At 35.0% G+C, this 22,340-nt stretch overlaps 1 protein-coding gene across 1 annotated transcript in view; it reads left to right on the forward strand.

Moving 5' to 3' along the window:
- Positions 1–22,340, forward strand: part of ASCC3 (activating signal cointegrator 1 complex subunit 3) — a 264,786-nt gene that overhangs the window by 200,032 nt on the left and 42,414 nt on the right. Inside the window, 4 exon segments of the mRNA XM_009886755.1 lie at positions 6,302–6,439; positions 6,541–6,661; positions 10,125–10,257; positions 12,842–12,967. Of these exon segments, the coding sequence (XP_009885057.1) occupies positions 6,302–6,439; positions 6,541–6,661; positions 10,125–10,257; positions 12,842–12,967 (518 nt within the window).

Here is a 22,340-nt window from a genome sequence, read left to right on the forward strand (position 1 = left end):
AGAGTCTATCCAGCTAAGTTTCAGGCTACATGCATGCTTTTTATGAAGAAATGTTCCCCTCAAATACCTCGTGTCTAGTTTAGCCTGAGCAAGGAGAGCCCCAATGATGTTGAAATACGCTGCTTACTGAGATTTGTAGCCAATACTTCAAAGCTCATCCCTACATTTGCCAATTGCTATCCATAACACATGCAGAAGTTCTTCAGGATTTAAGCAGGACTGCCACAGTTTGTGCGGACTATGAGTGGGCAGTCTCTTGAAGAAAAAAGAATAATTACTTATCTTAGAGCCTTAGAGGTGGGGTTTTTTCTTGTTCTGTAAGGTGCATTGTCCATACACATTCCAAAATGAGCTTTCTATCCCTCGTACGACTTGCAGTCCCAACACAGAGTTTATTTTTTGCTGGAGTGAAGAAGCAGCTGAAGCTGCCTTCCTTGCCATTTGCAGTAGCTGCGAGGACTCTTCAGTAGACATCACTCTGTAAAGATCGTCCTAATTATACTTATGAGGCACAGGTGCATCATCATGACAGAAATGTGAACAGGCAGTGCATCTCAAAGAAAAGACTGCCCCTTTAAATTGAATAATTGAAAAAATTCTTTTTATTGTTCATTGATGCCAATGTGCAAATGAAAAAAGAAAACCTTATGGTTATCCTGCTTTTTTGTATAATCATGAGATGATTTTTAAATATATACTTTCTAGCTAAAGTTCTAATTCGGAGCTGTCAGCCAGGACTGTCATGTTGAAGCTTGTGACCCATTACTTATCTCATTAAAAGGGACAACAGCTCAGATTATCCTTTTGGAAACAGACAGTGCCACCAGTTTGTGGTGGTAAGCTTGGGTAAGATCAGTTACACTGTTCTACATTAGGAGCTGACTAAAGAGGAACAAGTCCTTCTTTCAGAAATTGCATCTACATCTGTGGTGGCGGCAGATGTTGCAATCATTTTACAATATAATTTATTAGAATCAAGTTTTCAGTTTATTTATTTTTCTCTAATGTTTTTACTGCTTTTTGTTTTTAACCTAAAACAAAAGTACAAAGTAGTACTTATTGTTTATTGTTTGAAGTTAGAATGCAGTTCTCACCAGCAAACAAGCAGGGTGTTTTCTTATTTGGGTTGTTTTCTTTTTTAAGAAATTTATTCCCTGGCCAGATACTTGGATTTTATTTTTTTTAATATATTTACAGTGCAAGGACTGAGAAGAAATGTACCCATGTACACAGTTTTAACTTTAACCACAATGATTTTTGCTTTCTGCTTTGTGCATCATTTTGCCATCTGCATCTTGTTAAGACTGTTCTTTATGAAACCTCTAGAAATAACAAAAATCCTTTAGCACAAACATACCTACTGTAACATTCAATAGCATCCATACCAGGCAATAGCCAGCTTCCACTGAATTCAAGGGCACTTGAATGAAGGGAATTCATTGACTCCAAAGGAATGAATCAGGCCCATACTAGTCTTGCGATTTTAGAGATGTGTGTAAAAATGTGTGTGCTAATTATGGATTTGTATATGTGTTCGTATACTATGTGGAAATATGCATAGATATATGCATGGAAGTAAATTAAATTTTACCATATAGTTCTGGTGTGCATTGCTAAAAAAAAACCTAAACAAACAAAACAAAATCCAAAAAAAGCATCCCAAGAATTGTTGGAAAAATGAAAGATGACTTTTCCTTCTCTAACCTTTAAATCAAATAACCTATTATCTCCATGTTATTGTTCTGAGTTAATGCTGTGCTATAAAACAGGAATAGAAGAATCTGGTCTGTGTCATGAATAGGTATATTGCTGTCTTTTAGATGAGATTTTTAGTGTTAAATGTGTATGTTTTAATAATATATCTCAACTGTTTAAACAATATTTTTAAATGTTTCTTGAATAATCTCATTTGAGGCGGTTTAGGCATCTTGTTTTGTGTAGGAGAGTTCTGGAGTATAAGTCAACTCTTCATCAAAAATAATTTTACAAGATGACTTTTTTTTTCTGCCTTTAAAGATCAGGAGGGTACCCAAGAATGATTTCTAAGTGTTTCACTCATTATAGAAGTTCAACTTCCTTCTACAAGATGTTGGTTTTATGACACAAAAGTGTGTCATAAAAAATTAACATTTCGTTATAACAAGGAGATGTTTTTATTTCACTTAACATCTGTAGCAAATGTGAAATATGTAATTATTTTTGTAAAAGACTTCATAACTTTCACGATTCTTTTGTTTGGCACATCTTTCTTCTATTGGGCATTTTAGACAATTGATAAGCATTATTCAGTGGCATATGGTCTGAGTCTGACGTGCTTTGAAAAGAGTACAGAGTACTAATAATGAGGATTCTGTGAAAATGGGAAAACCAGCACAACAGATATGCTTTGAGAAAGTATGGGTTTTTAGCATCTTGAAACAATATATCACACTCAAAGGGACAGAATTGGGCTGCACAATCTGTTAGCTCATTCTTGTCCAATCTGGTCTCCTCCTTTCTTTTGGAGCCAGCATTGTCATCAACTTGCTGAATTATACTCTGACTGGAATGTATTTCAGGCACAGGGTAATGTATCTACTTAAATGGAATCCTATCTTTCTGCAAAAGCTTTTTAAGTATAATAAATTTAAAATATAAAAAAAGTTCTATTAGCTTAAAGTAAATGGTTCAACAGTTTACATATGTGCAGGAACAAAGAAAATGACTACTTACTAGTTTGAGAAAAATCTAGCTTGTTCAGAGATTAGAATATAAAAGGTAGAAATAAACTTTTTTTTTTTTTTTGGTAATAAATATTTTGCAGTGGTACTGGACTCCCAAATTGGGTTTCAAAGGTTTGGTATTAAAAGGTGGATTACTGATCAACCTAATGTTAGGAAAGCACAGAAGGTATTTTTGTTTGTTCATCAAAAAGTGTGAGAAGGATAGCAAAACCTTTTCTGCGTGGGCCCAATCCTGCCTGTCTTGGAGTCCAGGGAAAAATCCCTCCTTGCTTTACGTTCCCTGCATCGATGTTGTATGGGGGTTTTTTTATGTCAGTACCATGTATATTTCCTTATATTATTTTTAATACACTTTTTCTGTTCTTAAGATAAAATATATTTTCTTTACGCTTTTATGAGTTAACATTACAGTTGTTTTCAGAAAGGTAAATAGTAATGAATTATAACAATGCAGAAACATTAGATTTGTTTTATAGTCACGATGCTGTGTCTGTTTCTGGTTAATGAACCTATTAATTGTGCCATTATTTCTTAATAGAAAGTGATAATATTCTTACACTACACTGAGTTATATTTTTAAATAAATTATCATCAGAATTTTAACCTTGGATTGTGCCTATGGGTAAAATAGTTGTGTTTATTGCATTGATTTATGTGAAAGTAAGGGGTCAGCTAAAAATGACTAGGATTCCCTGCTGCTAAAATGACAGGATAGTAGTACATGCGCCAGCTCTCCTGCTAAGGGTTCTTTAGTTTTCCTGTGGTAAATTACACTGCTTTGCAGGTATGACTAACAGCACCACAGGCCACCGCTGTAATACAAGTCAGAGGGAAAAAAAAATAACCACCACTGATTGTAAAAGCAAGAAGAACATCTTTGAATAAATTCCCAACAGTGTGAATTTAGGATGTTTTATGCTGGCAACTACATGGCAAAAAGGTTTAGCTCAGGTTTTGCACTGAAAATAACTAACACTGTAAAACTGCGTGTGCTGAAGGAGCAGTCTAATCGCTACAGACTAATCCAAATCAGCTAATTTGACCCCTGTACTCTTCTAGAGGAAAAGGGAGTTTCGATTCATTATTCTCCCAATACCAAATTCTGCTCATGTGAATAATGAAATCAATGTAATTGGAACTGGCTTGTTCCCTTACATTGAAAACATAACTATCATAAGGTGATGATTCTTGATGGGGAGGAGAAAAATTAATTCAGCAATACAGTATCTTTTATCAATTTTTGAGTGCAGAAATTTAGTAAAATGTAAATGCATTAATTTTTTTTTGTTTATTTTCCTGATATTTATCAGTGCCATTTTCTACTTTTCATCTTAATTCCCTGTCAAATGTATACATATAACTACTATTTTGCAAAGTGTCTATCTAAGCATAAGGAGCCTGTGCGGTGCTAGTACCACTTCATAAATCCATAACACAAAAAGCACTAATAGGTTCAAAAATATATTTAGCAATGTATGTTGAGGGTCACAATTGTAGAGAAAACGGTATACAGGTTCTCATTTTATTGAGCTACTTGTTTGTCTTAGAAGAAAAAATCTTTAAGATGGGTCATAATTCATGTTGTCTGCACTGCAGTCACATGTCTACATGTTGACTAGAGAAATCAAAGGTTTACTGATTGTATCTAGATAGATAAACTTTATCCTTTAACATATCCTCCTTTCATTCAGTTCTTTACTCTCTTCTACTTGTCCACCCCTCTTCTTGTTTCCCTTTCCTAAATTGACTTATCTGCTCTCCACTTCTCAATTCATTGGTTTTTTCTTTCTTCTTCCTTTCCGTTCCTTTCAGTGTTTTATAGTCCCTTTTGCTCTTTTCTTCTGTAAGCATCCTTTTCTTTTCTGCATGCCATCTCAGTTTATACAAAAAACTTTCCATGTCTTATAATATAGGAAACTCTCAGAAACATCCAGGCAACTGCGGTGTGAGGGAAAATAAAGTTTAGGAGCATCCATTGACAGATCAAATTGATTGGATGAAGCCAAAACTTGAACAATATTTTTTTAGATTAGGTTCTCTGCTACTTCCATCAGTTCTGGTTCTGTTAATCAATACTACTTCAACAAATAGACTTTTTATAATGCTTTGTAATTTGCCCTTACTGACAAAATTTATTTATTTACAAAATCTATGTTGTTTCATTGGGTTTTTTTTAAATCCTGAATATGGACTGTTGTATTCTCTGGCTTTTTTGTACCTTTTAAGGATTTTTTTTTATAATAGCAGTGACATATGTTACTTGGGTTTAGATGTATGAATAATTTTATTAACATTAAGGTCTGGAAATTATAAAACCCAGTAAACATTTAGAGAAGGTTACAGTTCTGAACATCAGAAGTGCAACACCTCAGAGTCCTAAGTGGAAATGAAGATATAACTGCAGTCATGCAGGTATCGTATCTCAGTACTTTGAGATACTCAGTCCGAGATGAGACTGAATACTCAATTCAAATTCTTCAGTTACCCTGAGTAATTTGTTGTGCACTACTACTTTTTTCCTCTAACTGTGGCTATACCTCCTAGGTTAAATGTTGCTGCCCATAAGTATGCAATATCATCATGCCACTGCTGGTGGCACCAGGAAACCACCAATAAGGGATGAGGTTTGAAAGTTCCTGGCTATAATTATATTAAAATGATATAATATAACATAAAATAATTAATGGCCTTAGAAATAAATCAACAGAAGGAATATTGAGGAGTAAAATCACTTAACAAGACAGAAGTTATAAAGCTCTTGTTTGTTATTAGTGAGGGGCTTTTCACAGAGGTCATCTACAGAAATAAAGAAGCTTATTATGGAATTTACTACTTGAAAACATAGGCAAGAAATATAGTTAAAATGACAGTAGTTAAAATTATTCCAAGTAGTCATTGAAATGAGATTTGAAAAAAATAGCAATAGTAAAAAAATAGGTTTTTGTCTGGACTTTAAAATTTTTAAATGAAGACACTTATTGTATGTTGAGTTTCACTACAGGGTTTAAGTCTATAAATTACAAACTCACTCTCAAAAAAAAAATTTCAAATTAATTTGCATTTCAGCATGGGAATAGGAAACTTTTTTGATTAATAATAATTGCAGAATTATCAAACTGAAGAACTGTGTCTGTCTTTTCATAGGCATTAGAGAGCACCAAATTTATTTTTCTTGACTGTTATTATGTTACTGATTGCGGGGATTTGATATGTTTTTATACCAGTTCTAACCCCTTTGATGCTAGGGATTGCATTAAACAAACACAGAGCAGAATGCACAGCGTTTGCCAGACCTGTCAAGATATTTTCAGCATTTTCATTTCCTTATCTGCACTACTTAGTGTGTCAATAAAGTCATGTGCATTTTGTATTCCCCCCCATCATTAATATCGTATTTGATTTTTTTAGACTAAAACCAGACTGTTCGGAAACTGAAGACTGTGTTTTCCTGTTTGTATAAACAGCATTGAGCAAATTATCCTTGCTTTAAAAAAAAAAAGAAAAAGAAAAAGAAAGCTAAAGGTTTGACATTTCGAAGTAATCTGTTTTAAAATGTGCAACTATTCTTTCTGTTACAGATGAATGACATTATAGTGACAGTTAGAGATTCAAATCTGAAGCTGACACTTGCTTTTGGAATAGGCATGCACCATGCGGGTCTGCATGAAAGAGACAGGAAAACCGTGGAAGAATTGTTTGTGAACTGCAAAATCCAGGTACATTTGTTCTTTGAATCCTGCCGTAATGAGTTTTACATGGAATTTTAAAAGTTGGCTTTTTGTTACGTATACCTCATTAATCTTTCTTTCTGTTTTAGGTTCTTATTGCCACAAGCACATTAGCTTGGGGTGTAAATTTTCCAGCTCATTTAGTAATTGTTAAAGGAACAGAATACTATGATGGAAAAACAAGGCGTTACGTGGATTATCCCATTACAGGTACTCACATAAATTACGGAAATGCTCATATGCTGAAATGTATTTCAAGTATATGCAAATGATCTGAATTATTTAGTAACTGATCACTGAAAATACCTAACTTGGGTAGAGACTAAGAGTGCTAAGAAAAGGGTTTCTTTGTGTAATGTAAGTTGTAAGAGAACTCTTAAGATTTTATGTCATAATGAAAATGTTGCTGTTTTGCAAATCTTTTTTCATGCTAGATTCCTTTAATGTGTATCATCCAAAATAGACATTAAGCAATTAAAATGACAATATAAAGTCGTATTTAGCTACCTAGTTAGCCTGATTTTTTTTTTTCATTTTTGAAATGTTTTTAAATAGAAACAGATTTTTAACAATAAACTTAGCCATGGTTTGAAACGCAACAGTTGAATCACACATGTATGAGAACATAAAATTTATACATAGTCACTGGACAGTAAACAAAAAACCTTAACTATTCCAGTATCTTCCGTGATGTAAGCGATACTTCAAGTAAATGATACTTCAAAAATAAGGAGCTAAATTAAATATTTGAAATTCTGGTTTGATATAGACTTTTATTGCTTTCTTGCTCCAGTAAACTCCACTTTTCATAAACTGTTCTGCAATGTTTTCAACAAGTTTAAGAAAGTGAACCATGGAAGAACTTTTCAGAGTTCAGACAGGGAGAGTATTTGTCTGGATGGTACTAAGCTTGAAGAATGAGGACAAGCTAAATTTATTCCAGGTTTCCTGTTCTATTTTCCCTTTCTCTTTTTCACAAGAGAAAGTTTATTATTAAATAATCCTATACTATGCCAGAGACGTATACACCAAAGGATAATCTAAATGTTATTTGTAATGTAAGTGGAGAGCTTGCATCTTTCTAACCACGCACTGTCTTTTCGGCAAGAGAAGCTTACTAATGAAAAAAAGCTCAAACTGAAAATATTACAGCGGTTACTTCTCCAAGTAACCCATCACAGAGCTTAATTTAGTGGTTAGTGCGCTGCAGGAAACTTGGGATCAATTTCCAGACCAACTTTCTTGTTCAAAGATTCTGGTATGACCTGGGAGCTTAGCCATGCACGCTTGCATTTTGTGACAGACTTAGGCTGAGGTAAATTTAGTACAAACAGCCTTTGCAGAGAAGTAGTATCTCGCTCGTCCTGACTGGGAGAATAGTGACGACTGACTTGATTACTGAATGGGGAACAGTGATGAGGAAAGAAATCAACCGAAGTGTTAAATTTTGTGTTGAATCTGTGGGACTGTCAGAGAGAAGTTATACAGAAAATAATACATTCAAAAGAAATCAGAAACGAAATAAGCATTGAATGATTATTATGCTGTTTTAGAAGTCTGTTGTACAAGTACTCACAAAGGCTTAGAGAATGCTTATACTTTCACTTGTTACTGCCTTTTCTCATTCAGGTGGCTTGGACATTGGGGATTGTTCGATTCTTGAATTTTCAATAAGACTTGGGGGAGGGAGGGGGCAGATGGAATACCACCATCTGTGATGGATGCATTTAGATTTTGTTGTCTGCACTGCAACAGAAAATGCAGATTCCTTACTTTATGAAGAAACATGTGGTGTGGTTTGCTTAGAGCATTTTTATTTTTAACTTTCTAGAGAATATTTATGCATCTGGAAGTTCTGTGGATAGGTAGTACAGTTTTGCAGCAGCAATAAAATGAAAATGTAATGAGTTTCTTTCTGAAATACTTCCAAAATTTCACAGTACTGTCTTTAATGCTGCCCTCAAGTTATGCCTTCACTGTTAGGTCATGGTATAACTTGGTTTCTTCCTGTTGAAGTCACCTTTCTCTATCAGGGATGCATTTGGCTCCAAGAAAGCAGCTGAGGGCAGAATGAATCATTCTGGAGTGTTCAGTAATTTCAAAATTTCACTTCTTTGAGTGAAGTCAGAGGTTTTGGGGAGGGCCTTTTCTCAGTTACCAGACATTTAGTCAGCCAGTTGGATCATATTTAACACTTCAGGAGTTTAGTCCAGTGATTAAAAGCAGCCAAGCAACGTATAGTCAGTAAAGAAAATACTAGTTTTGGATAATTACGTAGTGGAAATTGGCAAAAGTAATTTCCTGACACTTTTTGGTAAGTCCATTTCCTATCTGATATTATGCACAATTTAATTCACCACATTAGAATAGCAAGAAGTTGTTTCATCACCCTCGTGCACATACCTATTCAGAAACATAATTTTCAAACTAGTTTCATTTTACATTTTCATGTCACCCCTAAATTAACAAAAGGAATAAACTGATAAAAAAACATCGCTATGTAGCTTGTGGGTACACAAGTGAAAATGTGTTACTAAAAACTGTTTATCATCATTGGGCTGTTTCTCCTATCATTGTCTGTTGCTGTCTGCCATTCTACACCCTCTAGCTTTTCCTTCCCCATTGGGTCAAAAGCTTCTTGATTCTGAAGCCAAAGAAGTTGCTTTTCAAAATGCCAGGTACTGCAAGCCACATGTTGTGCACGTATGCTAGACTTCATTGAGAATACACAAAATAAAAAAAAAAGTTTAAAATAAAGATGTAAAACTTACTTATTAATTGCTTTCCATTGTTTCTTCAAAGTTAAATAGCAGTTGGAAGCACTAAAAAGGAATCAGAGCTCTGTTGAGCAAGACACAAAACAACCTATGCAGATGCACTTCTCCAATTATGAGAAGACACAAACAAATAGATGATAAGCATATGTATCTTGGTGGCCAGGTAGCAAGTTGAGCTTGTTTTGTATAAACTAGTATTTTCAGTGCTTATAGAAATCATTAACTAGTATTTGCAAGTAATGATGTGTAGGCAGTGTAGTAGAGGTAAGCTTTAACTGTACCTGCTTTTGAATTTGTATATTGTGATCTGATATAGGGACAACATATGATACGAAACCATTTCTACTCCAGTGCTAATAACTAGTGTAACTTGTCCTGAAGTTTGAGTGGTAAAGATCATAGCTTTAAGTAATTAGAATTTGCCTTTACCTTTTTTCATCTAAAATATTCAAAACCTAGGAAATCATACATAGCAGAAAAGCTTATACAAGGAACTTCTCTTATTGTGTAGTCAAATATTTGAAAATTAGGAATAATAGACAGTTGCCATTGTAGACTTCATGAGTTCTCTTACTCATCATCTTCAATTGCATATGATCAAATGAGGGATGGATGTGGAATGGAAGGAGAGTAGAGGAAATTTATATTAGATGTAAGCCTGGATTCTATTGCAGTGGGTGGTCTTCAAGTATGCAGGAAGATAGTCTCTGCCAGAAAGAAGTTGATTGTAAATTTATCTGCAATGGAAAAAAAAAATTAGATGCGTGAAAACCAATGGGGCGTACGAGGCCAAAGAAATCAAAAAATCCTGTATTGCACATTATACAGATGTAAATACATTTATTTATACGTTCAAATAAATACATTTGTTTTACACGTTATTGTCTCTTTGGCAGATGTACTTCAGATGATGGGACGTGCTGGCAGACCACAGTTTGATGACCAAGGAAAAGCTGTAATTCTAGTTCATGATATTAAGAAAGACTTCTACAAAAAATTCCTTTATGAACCTTTCCCTGTGGAATCAAGGTAAAGATAAAGCAATCAGAAAAACTGATCAAACCGTAAACAATGTTACAAGTGAGGGATAGAGAAAAGTGAAACAGAATTCTTGTGCTGAGTATCTCCTAAATATCAGGATCCTAGAGGAAAATCATTTTTCAAAACATATTATCCAGCTTTATGCAGAAAAAGCCTTTCCTCCACGTGTTTTGAAGCACTGTTGAGCTCTTTAGTCCTTTCCGAGATAATACTATGAATGCTTCTCTGCTTCTGAGTGTTGTCTCAGACATCTGAATGAGAGCACAAACTGTTCTTCAAGGCCGGTGTGTAGGACAACTATACATGATACTCAGAACCCTCTCTGAAATTATATGACAAATTCTTAATAGGAAAAAAATAGGTGAGTTTCTAGCACTTTTTACCTAGGATACTTGTACCATTACAGATATCACATTCTTCAAAATCTCACAAGTTCAAAAAGAAATCTGCATGGCGTAAACTATTGTCAATACTATTTCAACACATCTTTCACCTCAAAATTGCAATATTTTTGTCAGAAATGTAGAAACACTACCTTTTTGCAGCTTCTCTGAACTTAGTTGATACAAAGTTTGCTGTCCAGCATAATGTAACTTGTGCCTTTGCTTTGATATTTATAATATACTTAGTGGTTCAGCAAGAAGCAGAACTAGTTACATCAGTCTCATATAGATGCATGTTTCATGGAGGAATTCTCAGACATCTAATAAAGCATGAGCATTACTGAAAGGTTTTCTCAGTGATGAAGAATTCACAATATTGTTCTCCTAAGAAAACTTCGTCCCTCAACATAAGCGATAATGGGACCTCTATCTGGTCAGGAAATTTGTAGAAGCTCGAGAGTGCTATCCACCTGTGAAATGTAGTTGAAAGGAGCTGGTGTATTTGAAGGTTAATTTCTGTGGTGCACAGACAGGCATATAATTTTTGCAAACAAAGAATGTGGAGACATGCGCTTCATTTCCTTAGGAAACCACACTTTTCTTTTTTTAACTTATAAATTGCACTTAGCACAAAATGCTAGGAGTTGATCTTCTTCAAAATGATAGCTAATAAGTCAAAAGAGCAGTGAGTTTAAAATGTTGATGATATATTGAGACTGTATGGCACTACCATGGAGGAAATCTCTCAATTCACAGGTAAATAAAGAAATTTTGTCTTCAGTATAATAGTAGTAATCACACCTTGTTCCTGTTTGGAATACTATAAATATTCTGTGTTTCTAGTAACTCATTTTGTGAGTATATCTTTACTTTGTAGTTTGATGTAGTCCATCTTTTACTATAAACAAAGACTATTTGATAAATTTTCAGATGAATATTCACATGTTAATAGCAATCTCATTAAGTTCTACATTGGTTGTCGTCCAATTAACTTAGAGTTGTCTTGGTCTCTTTTATGATCAAGTATTTGAAGTAAGGGGCTTCATAACTTCAAAGAGAAACTGTTTGGGGGGTTTTGGAGAGTTTTGAGTTTTAGAATGCTTTCCCATCTGTTCTACCAAAGAGCAGATTTATCAGCTTTGTGTAGTATTTCCAGTTTGTAAAATTAAAGTTCATATTTTTTAATTAAAGGTTTTTCTAAAAGCCATTGTCTGTGTTTTCGTTAGACTTGAGTACACAACTTGTATGACAGGCCTTGTGCTCTCACTGATCATGGGTCTGAAATATAGCACATCAGAAGCAAAAGAGAAAGCATTCTGTATTCTGGAATAGCTATCGAATCATCTGTCCAGTTTCTGTTAGACAATCTGGGTAGAACAGGTTCTTAGCTTTAGAAGTGTGTGGTCAGTGGTATAGGGCAGTAAAACAGCTACTCATACCATAACAGCTACTCATTATTCTTTACTTTTAGCAATCGGGAAAGAGCAGTAGGAAAATAAAAAAGATTATAATACAAGAAAAATTAGGTTGATCCTTAAGGATATTTGCCATTCCCTGATTGAACTCTAGCCAAGAATGATCTCATTAGATACCCTAATGGAGGTCTTTGTTCCATTTAATGACACTAAACAGTATTTTACTTTGTAAGAATCATTTTAAACTGCTTTTGTTCTGTGTTTCTGAGTTTAGATCTTTCTTGGTAAAAGTAACTATTTTTTTTTTCATTGGATGAAGATGAGGCAAAATCTGGGGGAAGCAGTTTTGATGTAATTTTAATAGCCCTCAAGTATTTGTCAAGTATTAGCTAAGCTATTGCCACTGTTTCATTTCCTGTTTGTCTTTCCATATGATTCTCTATTGGATTAAACCAGCATGATCATATGGTCAACATACAGTATTCAGAAGTTACCACTGAGTAGCTCCATCTGAATACATTCCATGAATGACTTAAACTTTTGCGTTCTTGGTCCAATCAAAAAATAATTTGAGTTTCATTCCACTATCATGTAAAGAAGATGACTGACCTTGCAATTACATTCCCCCTTCTTCCCTTCCTCTCTTTTACCGGAAGATAAATATGTATTTTCAGATTAAAAGTCATAAACCTTTTAATGCACAACTCTACAAAATATATTACCTGTCTTTGTGATTGTAAAGTCAGCTAAGTCCTCTTGTTTCCTGTTCTTTAGCTTGTTAGAAGTGCTGGCTGACCACTTGAATGCTGAAATTGCTGCTGGAACTATTACCTCTAAGCAGGATGCAATGGATTATATCACCTGGACTTATTTCTTCCGTCGACTTATAATGAACCCAACGTGAGTATAAAATACAAATGCAATTTAATCTCAAGGTAACTTGAGGGTAGAGTTGATCCAAAGGTGATCTCACTGCTGTTGAAGCCCAGAATGCTTAGCAGTCTCCAATGTAGGAGCATTACTGGCCCACACATGGAATAAAACTTGTGTGCACATTTTTTTAATACTTTTTTCTCTATATATAAATGCGTTTCTTGGCAGTTAACTTTACAATTTAGTGACAACTATAAAATAGCCTTATTGAGAGGGCTATATCAGCATCCCTAAAATAAAACTCCAGATTATCACATTCCTTTAGGTATTGTATTTATAATGTGTTACTTTTTTTTTTAGCTACCACATAGATATGTTCTGCCCAGTTTTCTATAGAAAATCTATTAAGATCTGGATTTTCCTGATAAATGAGGGAATAGCTATCAGCTGTTTCTCTGTGATAAAGTTTACTTTCATTAGGGTATCCTGGTGAAACCATGTGTGCAATATTTTCAATGATTGTTATCATACTGCCTTGCTCCAGCTGGTATGCAGATCGTTCTGAGCTGTTCCAGCAATGTAGTCTGCCTTTGCCACAACATTGTTTTAGGTAAATGGTATGTTGCCTGTCATGTGATCATTCACCCACCAAAATAATGTGGCAAATAAAGAATTAGGTATTTATAGCACTAAATATTTCTTTATGTACTCCAGAGTGTTGAATTTCTGAAGTCAGGTTAATGTCCGTAACGTTTGGCTGAATTTTCGGCTGGGTTCTTTATGGGCAACTGCTGGTGGGAGCCTGCAGGTGATAAAATATTTTCTTTTGATTCCTTTTTCATCTTAATTACTTTTGAATTCTGCATTTACTGCTATACTGAGAATCTCCCACAGAACAGAATTTCTGCCTAATCTTATTGGGAAATTTAAAATGCAGAATTTTAGAACTGTAAACTAAAGAAAACATACTCGATTCTCTCACTTCGTAACTAACAAAATGAATACATTTATGTGGAAGGTATTTCTCCCCTGAGAGTGACAAACGGCTGAATTCTGGTTTTGTCTAGGTTAGATATGGATAAAGCCATGTTTATTTGTATGACTTTGGAATTTACACATGGTCCATGCTACAACTAATGTTAAAAACTATGCCACTGCAGACTCTGTTCTTTTTTAGTGTAAAGAATAACTAATGTTATTTTAAAATGTCTTGCTCTTGAATTGCTGTGTTAAAGTGATTTTGTTGATTTGTCTTTGTCAAGCTTTGATCATGTGGTATCTGTGGTAGGTAGATTTTTTTACAGAATCTGTAGCCCAAAGGTAAGTGTTGAATATAGAAATGTAGTCTTCTGATTTAATAGGCAAGCTCTTCCCGATATAAAAGAAGGTTCCCACTGACAGCCCTTTTTTCTCAGCAATTTCTTTAATGCGCAGTGTCATAGAAACCTAAATCTGAAGTTGTCGCTATATCAACTTTTAAGCAAAAGTTCTGCTATTCTGAGAGCATTGTGGGAAGAAAGTTAGGGGGAAAAAAAAAAAAGAAAAAAGTGAGATGTGGAATCTTTGTAGTAAGAAACAAGATGAACAGATCTTGACTAGCCATGTCCATAATGGCAAGATAAGAATGCAAATTTAAGTTTCTAATGAAATTGGAGTCTTTCATTGGAATGCCACACATGCGGGTTGGAACAGTTCACAAGTTGTGCTGCTTTACCCTCTGCCTCATCCACAGAGAGGTACTCGGTATTCACACTGCACTCCATCATGCAGGGAGAAAAATGAAGGACTGTGTCATTGACTGTGAATGGACTGTGTTAAAGAGGTCACTTTAGATACCAAGTGCAAATACAATGGATGTGCACACTTTCCATTCTTTGACGTGATAATAAATTCTATTCAGTTTCATCCAAAGTTAATAAACTAGCCAATTAGTAGAGTTCCTGGACCTACTGTGTGTTATTTTCAGACCTCCTACAAGCCAAGCAGTTCCAGCACGGTGAATGTTTGAATGAGGAAGGAAAACTGAAGAGTTTTGCAACCAAGATGATTGAGGGATTGGAGCATCTCCCTTATGAGGAAAGGCTGAGAGAGCTGGGACTCTTTAGCCTGGAGAAGAGAAGGCTGAGGGGAGACCTTATTATTACTTACAAATACCTAAAGGGTGGGTTGAAGGAGGATGGAGCCAGACTCTTCGCGGTGATTCCCAGTGACAGAACGAGGGGCAATGGGTGCAAGTTGGAACATAGGAAGTTCTGTTCCAACACACGAAAAAAACTTCTTTACAGTTTGGGTGACAGAGCACTGGCACAGGCTGCCCAGGGAGGTTGTGGAGGCCCCTTCTCTGGAGATTTTCAAAACCCGCCTGGATGCAGTCCTGAGTAATGTGCTCTGGGCAATCCTGCTTTAGCAGGGGAGTTGGACTAGATGATCTCTAGAGGTCCCTTCCAACTCTGAAAATTCTGTGATTCTGTGATTTATGAAGAGAACTCAGTGATAGTTGAGATAACTTTGAATAAATTACAATATAGTAATGGACTTTACTTTCCCATATGAGAGCATATGAAATGATTGATACTACCAGACAAGAACTGTTTGTTGCCTTTAATAATCCAAAGGTTTTAGGATTTATTTTGTCACAAGAGTAGGAGCACAATGGCTGAATTTTGGGTTGGGTAGTGACACAATACCCACTCAGTGTTACTTGATACAGTGTTGTTTATCATGTCCTGCCCCGAAGCAATTTTGTTGACTTTCTCTCCGCTGCAAAACAAGAACTATTTCCCAGCCAGCAGGTGATTGTACCTTAGTGGTGAATAAGTAATTCCCATATGCATGATTGGTAAATTGCCTTGGGATTCATTGGCATAAAAGTCATTGCATGTGATGCTGTAAATCCCCAAAATAATGGGCTTAGATAATATGCAGAAGATTTATATTCTCATTTATTGCCAGTTTTAGCTACTTGTATATTAAAGCTGCATAAACAAATCTAGGATCATTCTATTCCAATCCAGTATCATAAAATGCTTTACTGAATGCCTACAGTTTGCACTATTTAAGTAACATTAATCCACCTTTGTTGTGAGACAGGGATCAAAGTATCCTTTTGCTCTAAGTATTCAGGTCTCTTCTAAACATGCAGTCATTATGAAAGTTTTTCTGGCACACTTGAGATAATTTGTTAGACTTGTAATAATGGCTTTTTTTAACGGTGTTGCATGTTACGATATTTCTTGTCATCACACCATTTTAATTTTCCTGTTTGGTGAATCCCTGTATCTTGAAATCTGTGAAATGGGTTTTAACTGTCTAGTTAAGACGAGTGATTGAGCCGTTGATTTGGGGGAGTGGAGTAGCTGAGTGCTAGTTTCATTCAGAGGCATACTGACGAGTCGGGTGCATGTTGTTCAAGAGGTGATGTGCAAATGAGCGGGGTGGCACAAATAAAAAACTGTTATCAGAGTGTACCAGTCTCAGTATCCAGAGTTTCTTCCACACTCTTTTCCTCCCCCAAAAATCTTTCCCTCCCCCAGAGCCATTCTTTCTAAATGTAGAGGTTTTTGAACTTCCACGTTAAGGCAAAGATTCTGTGCTACTTCAGTCAAGTACTACAATGTGTTCTCCTTTCCATGAACAACTTTAGTTCTTTACTTATTCAAGATCATACAAGTTCTTTACTTAGTCAAGATCATACAGGACAGATCATTGAAGTGCCCTATTCTTTGAAAGGGGCTATTTTGAGAGGCTTGTCTGTCTCCTTTCCTTGGCTGAAATTCCTTGACTATTTCATTCTTTTACCCTTATAAAAGACTGTAATCTGCAGCTTTCTACAAAAGAGAAATGGCTATGGGAAACATTTTCTGTAAATCAGGTTATGATATTTTCCAGATACATGTGCAGTAAAAGAGAAATAGAAATTTACAACATATGTAAAGTTAAGCAGAATCAGCTTTCATTTGGAAAGTTAATTTTTAGATATTCTGAGAGCACACATCACATCACTTAAAATGTGTGTGGTTTTTTGTGTATTTATATGAGTGTGTGTATATGTACACACTTATAAAATCAGTTTTCTGTGTAAATTTCTTGTGAAGACCTGAAAAAATTGTTTTATTAATTCATACTGAGAATTATTATTAAGGGGTATCTTTTTCATTGTATGTCAGTCTTACAAAGTTTTCTGGAGTGAAAGAATAATATAGTGTAAATGATAAATTATCTCTGATGCTCTTATCATCATACAATTATATTTTATTTAAAATTTCCTTTTCCCAGTATGATTAGCTGAGCATGTCTAATAACGTGAATAAAACATCCGAATAAAAATTATGATTATAGAGTGTTCCAATGTTTCTGGCATTGAGATGGCAGCTAATATCAGCCAGTCAGGATAGAATAATATGTATTTCAGTGACAAAATCATAGTTACTCAAATTGTAGCGCTAGTTTGGAATTATATCAGAAGGGAGGGGGGATTACTGAATAAAGTTAAATTAACTGAAATTAAGAGATAAAATGGAAAAGTTTAGCAGTAGCTACTAAGAACAGAAGCTAAGAAGGTACAGGTATCTTGCACTGCGGTAATTACCAATGTCCATATTTTGAGTTGGTGAACAGATATTTCTCAAAGTGGATTCTTTCTTTTACAGCCACATTTAGATCTGTGTGCATGTATATATACTTCATAAATAATATCTGTAGGCATTGTTATGAATTTCATAACAAGAACTTGGTTTTTTAGATTATTAGGGTCACAGTGATGTGAAAAGTCCAGGAATGTAGTTCATTGTATGCTTTTACCAAACTATTCACACGAATGAAGTTTTTCTGATTCTCTCAGACTGGGAAGCCCCGGGCTGCTGAGGGTTTGAGCTGCCTCCTGTTCCCAGGTCTGCTGTAGTCTTAGGTGAGAATGCAAAGCTGAAGACCCCACATGTCCTCATTCAGAAAGCAAATTCACATAATTGTCTTCCTACTCTTGGATATGATTTACCTGTACAAATTATCTGTTATAATGTATCATAGGAAAAAGAAATGCCCAATCAATATGTAAGGAAATTTACATGTGCCCATTACCTCTGATTTATCATCTTATGAATGCATCTTAGGAGGTAAACTTTCCTGTAAATATTTTAATTAGAAGCACTGATGGAGGCAAATACCTTGCTGATGTCAGAGAAACTGAACTCTTTTTTTTCTTAAATAACCACAATGTACAATATACTAAAAACCGATTAAAGGTAGCAATGTAACTATTTCTCATAGCTGGCATAAGCGAATATATGAATGCAAGAAAATGTGATACAAGTAAGATGCAGATAGAGATTACTCTCTGCAGCACTTTGCATGCTGTAGTGCATTTTAGCAAGCTGGCCACAGACTCGGAGTCAGTCAGTGGTGCCTTAACAACAGAAGTGAGTTGGTACATTGGTTCATAGCTCTCTGGCTATGAAGGTCCATCAACAGTACCATTTCCATGGTACCATTTGAAGATGGCAGCTGCTGAAGGCCACAGGCTGATGCAAGTAAACGCAACCGATGACTGCAGTAAAGCGATTTACAAAAATGACTGTCTGTGCTTCCCCCATACTTGTTCATAACAAAATTCTGCTTCAGGACTCTAAAAACTCACTTTCTTGCTACCAAGTGATTGCTGTAGATTCGTCTTTTTTTGTGCATTTGTTTCAAAAGGCCTTCCGGCTGGCAAGTTTTTTCTTTTAATATTTTTGGCTGACTCTGCCACCGATTTTCATTATGTGTGTCACTATTACTACCGTATAATCTGAACATAAAAAACATGGTGCTGTAACAAATGATTTCACAGCATTGACAGTTATAGCAGGCCCATTTCAAGGCTGATGAAAAATTTCCCAGAGATATCTCAGGTCAGGTTTACATAAGCTAAACAGGAAATGATTGCCAACATTCACATTAAATCCTAAATGTTTTCTGTAACTTCATCTACATTTTATGTTCCTGCACGTGTCTCTGTCTTTCTCAGCTGATGAAATTCCACACTTCCTTAGATTATAGAAATAAGTTCACGTTTCATGGTTTGTTGTTCTTGCTAAGCTCTACAAGGTTTGGGATTTAAAATATATTATTTAAAAGACAATAAATAGTTCCTTCAGGTTTTGATTGTTTAAATTTTACATACTTTGTAAATTTTTATGATACCTAGGGGTTTGTTATTGCTTTTCCCCAATGGACTACTAATGGAAGTTAGCCTGTCTAGCCCATGTGCTAGATGCTGTTAGGATAAAACTGCCTTTGACTTTCACACCTCTCAGGGGACGAGTAATTGTTGTGTTCAAACAGCCTGTAATTGTGATCCCGCTGGCTTTCTCAGTACGCTTCTGGCTATTAGAATCATTAAACAACTCAGCACCTGTTAACAGCATTGTAAATATTCAACCCTGCTTGTGTGCAGGTTGAGTCCAATATAGGAGAAGGCTTACAGAGCCCAGCCTCATAAATTAGAGCTTCTGACAAGTCAATTATTGTGAAACTGGGCTTCACTGTGAAATAAATGAAATGGTGTGCTGATAAAAAGGTAGGCTGTCTGTTTATAGCAAAGGGAAAGTAATGACTAGATGATTCAATGCAGTGAGCATGAAACTGCATTGTTTTTATTCTTTATCTGTAATTAAATAGTTAGGTAATATAGCTTCATAGAGGAACGCACATACGATGCAGTTTTTATACTTGGAGTATACCAACATGCAAAATTCAACGTGCATTTATGCCTGTGCATTCAAAATACTGCCTAATGTCATGATACCTCTGTTTTTGCTAATGTTTTTAACATAGTCTTTCTAGATGAATGGCTTTGCTTTTTATTAGGGGAAAATGTGCTGAGTGACCAAGAAACTCCTGTGGGTGTGCTCAAAATTATATTTACCCCATTATAGATAGTAGTTAAAACACACTGGTACCACTTCACTCAAGATTACAAACCATTTAAGATTTTTCTTTACATTGTTTTATTTGCACTAGGCAGCTATATATTTACTCCTCTGACAAAAAAATTACCCAAAATCAGCAAATTTTAAATTCACATAGTTTTTAAAAGGCATTATAATGCCTTTTACGTTTTCAAATTCAGTGCGAAATACTGCAAATTAGGCAGAGCACAAGATAAAATTTGTTTGAATTACTATCCTAAATTTCAGTCTTAAAAAAGAATTTCAGTGTATTGCCTGTATCTTTTCCTTTGTTTTATTAGTATTCATCATCAATGATGTGATACTGCAAATAATAGTGCTGCAATGAAACATTGAAAGTCTGAATACCGTGACAACAAAATGCCTTAATTAGAATCATTTCAGTAGTGTTACATTCAATTTAGAATAAATACTAATGAATCATTAGTGGTTTAGAAGTATAAAATAGAAAATCTTTTCACATCCTTAAACAACTTGTGTAGTTAATTTGCTCGATTATTTTCAGAAGCTATACAAAATGTTACAAAGTCTGCTAATAAACAGAATCTAAATGTGTTTGGTGATGTCAGGCACATGAAAGATGCAGATGGAAATATAGACCGATTTTTGTCATGACTACGTTACTTCAGTAAATTTAAATGGGGACTTACAAAAATTAAGTTGCATTGAAAACAATGTTAGAGTACTTTTGCAACAAATAAGTTTTCTTTGCATAAGGGTGATGATATGTGGCTGTCTACCATATCAAACTTTTTAGTCAATATAAGTGTTTGGTTTGGTTTTGGACAATAGCTGTGATTTGAGATCATCTCAGCATGAACCCGTATAAAATATCACAGAGTTGAATACTCCACTGCCATATATATATAGTTTGTTGCTGTCTAACATAGCTGACTGTTTCCTGTTATCAGAACAGGGTTTTTTAATCTTATTCTTATGGTAATAGTGTTTTACACCAACTTTACCCAATTATAAGTGACCATTCAAAGCATCAGAGAATTAACGCCATAATTTGGGATTAATAACAAGGGAAAAAATCTGGAAACGACTGTACTGCTATTTAGCATGCGGGCTTTTTTTTTAGTTGTGCTATTGCTACTCAAAAAGATAGATGTTAAAAACTGTGTTTCAGAAAATAATAGTGCAAATCAGATTCTCTTCATAAAACAGTCACAGGAGAATGCTTGGAGTATATAAAAACGCAGTTCCATCTTTTGAAATTTGCTAACAGCAGCATTACAGTAAACAAAATAGAGCGTAATTCAGAAAATGGGATTCATCTGCCCAAAATATAGCATCAACAACTGAACTGATAGCCTAAAGTTCCTTTTTTTTTGAGTCAATGATTACATTTCATCTCATGCTAAAGCAGATATGTAAAATACTTCGGATGAATAGCATTCTGCAAGCACACATTTCTCTCCATTGGCAGTAAAGGGAGTTAAAAAGACTAACTCAGGTGTAGCTGTAACTATGTAAAATCAGCTAAAATGAATCTCAGCACACTGTTTCGCAGCCTGTTGTTCACCTGCACAAAATAACACTGAAAGAACCTAATCTCCATTACAGCATGTGGTATTGTTTCCAGTGGGGATGCTGAGTACATCGTAACAGTGGGAAATTTTAGTAAAGCAGCTAGTATGAACAAAGGAGCATCTTTCATTGTTGCAGCAATCTCAGTAGTCTATTTGTGCGACAGTATTTTACAGAATTAAATGAGCAGGTGCAACCTTTTTTACTGTGCTTTTTAACATTTCAGTAAATCATCACTTTTTTTGTTCGTTTGAATTGCACTTTGAAATTGCATGATTTAGTTGCTCTGCTTAAATTCAGAATTTTTAAACTTTCTGAGCATGCTCAGTTTTTCTCTACTGTTCACTGAACTTAATTGTTAACTTTCTGAATTGATGCCTTTGTTGAATCTAGACACCAGTTCTTACTGCATTTTTATCTGGAGTTCTTTAGGTAAAAGCTCTCCCTGAGATTATGTTAGTTTGTGCAAGTCAGAATCTTACAATACAGCTTAAGTTCTACAGTTAAGGAGTGCAAACTTCAGTCACTGGGTCTTTTTTATACGCTGACATATCAATACGTTTTGACACACTTTCTAAACATTTTTCCTTCCTACAGATAACTGAGAACAAGTGTTACTATATAGAGTTTACCTAAACAATTTTACCTGAAAATGAACATCTGAAGTAACCACAGTGACAAATACCCTTTTCCTTCTTTTAGCAATTTTAGCTTTGAGAATAAAATTACTCAGAAATATAACAACAAACACCAACATTCGGATTGGTGAAAGGTTACTTTTTCAAGAGATGTCACTATATGCCTAGTTTTTATTTTCAGAGTTCCAGGATGTAAAAACAGTTGCTATCCCTGGTGGGTTTTCCTCCTTTCTTTTTAAGTTAAAATACTGTTACTTATGTTAGTATTGCCTGTTCACTTTCATA

Source organism: Charadrius vociferus, unplaced genomic scaffold (genome assembly GCF_000708025.1).
Source record: "Charadrius vociferus isolate BGI_N301 unplaced genomic scaffold, ASM70802v2 scaffold76, whole genome shotgun sequence".
Classification (NCBI taxonomy): Eukaryota; Metazoa; Chordata; class Aves; order Charadriiformes; family Charadriidae; genus Charadrius; species Charadrius vociferus.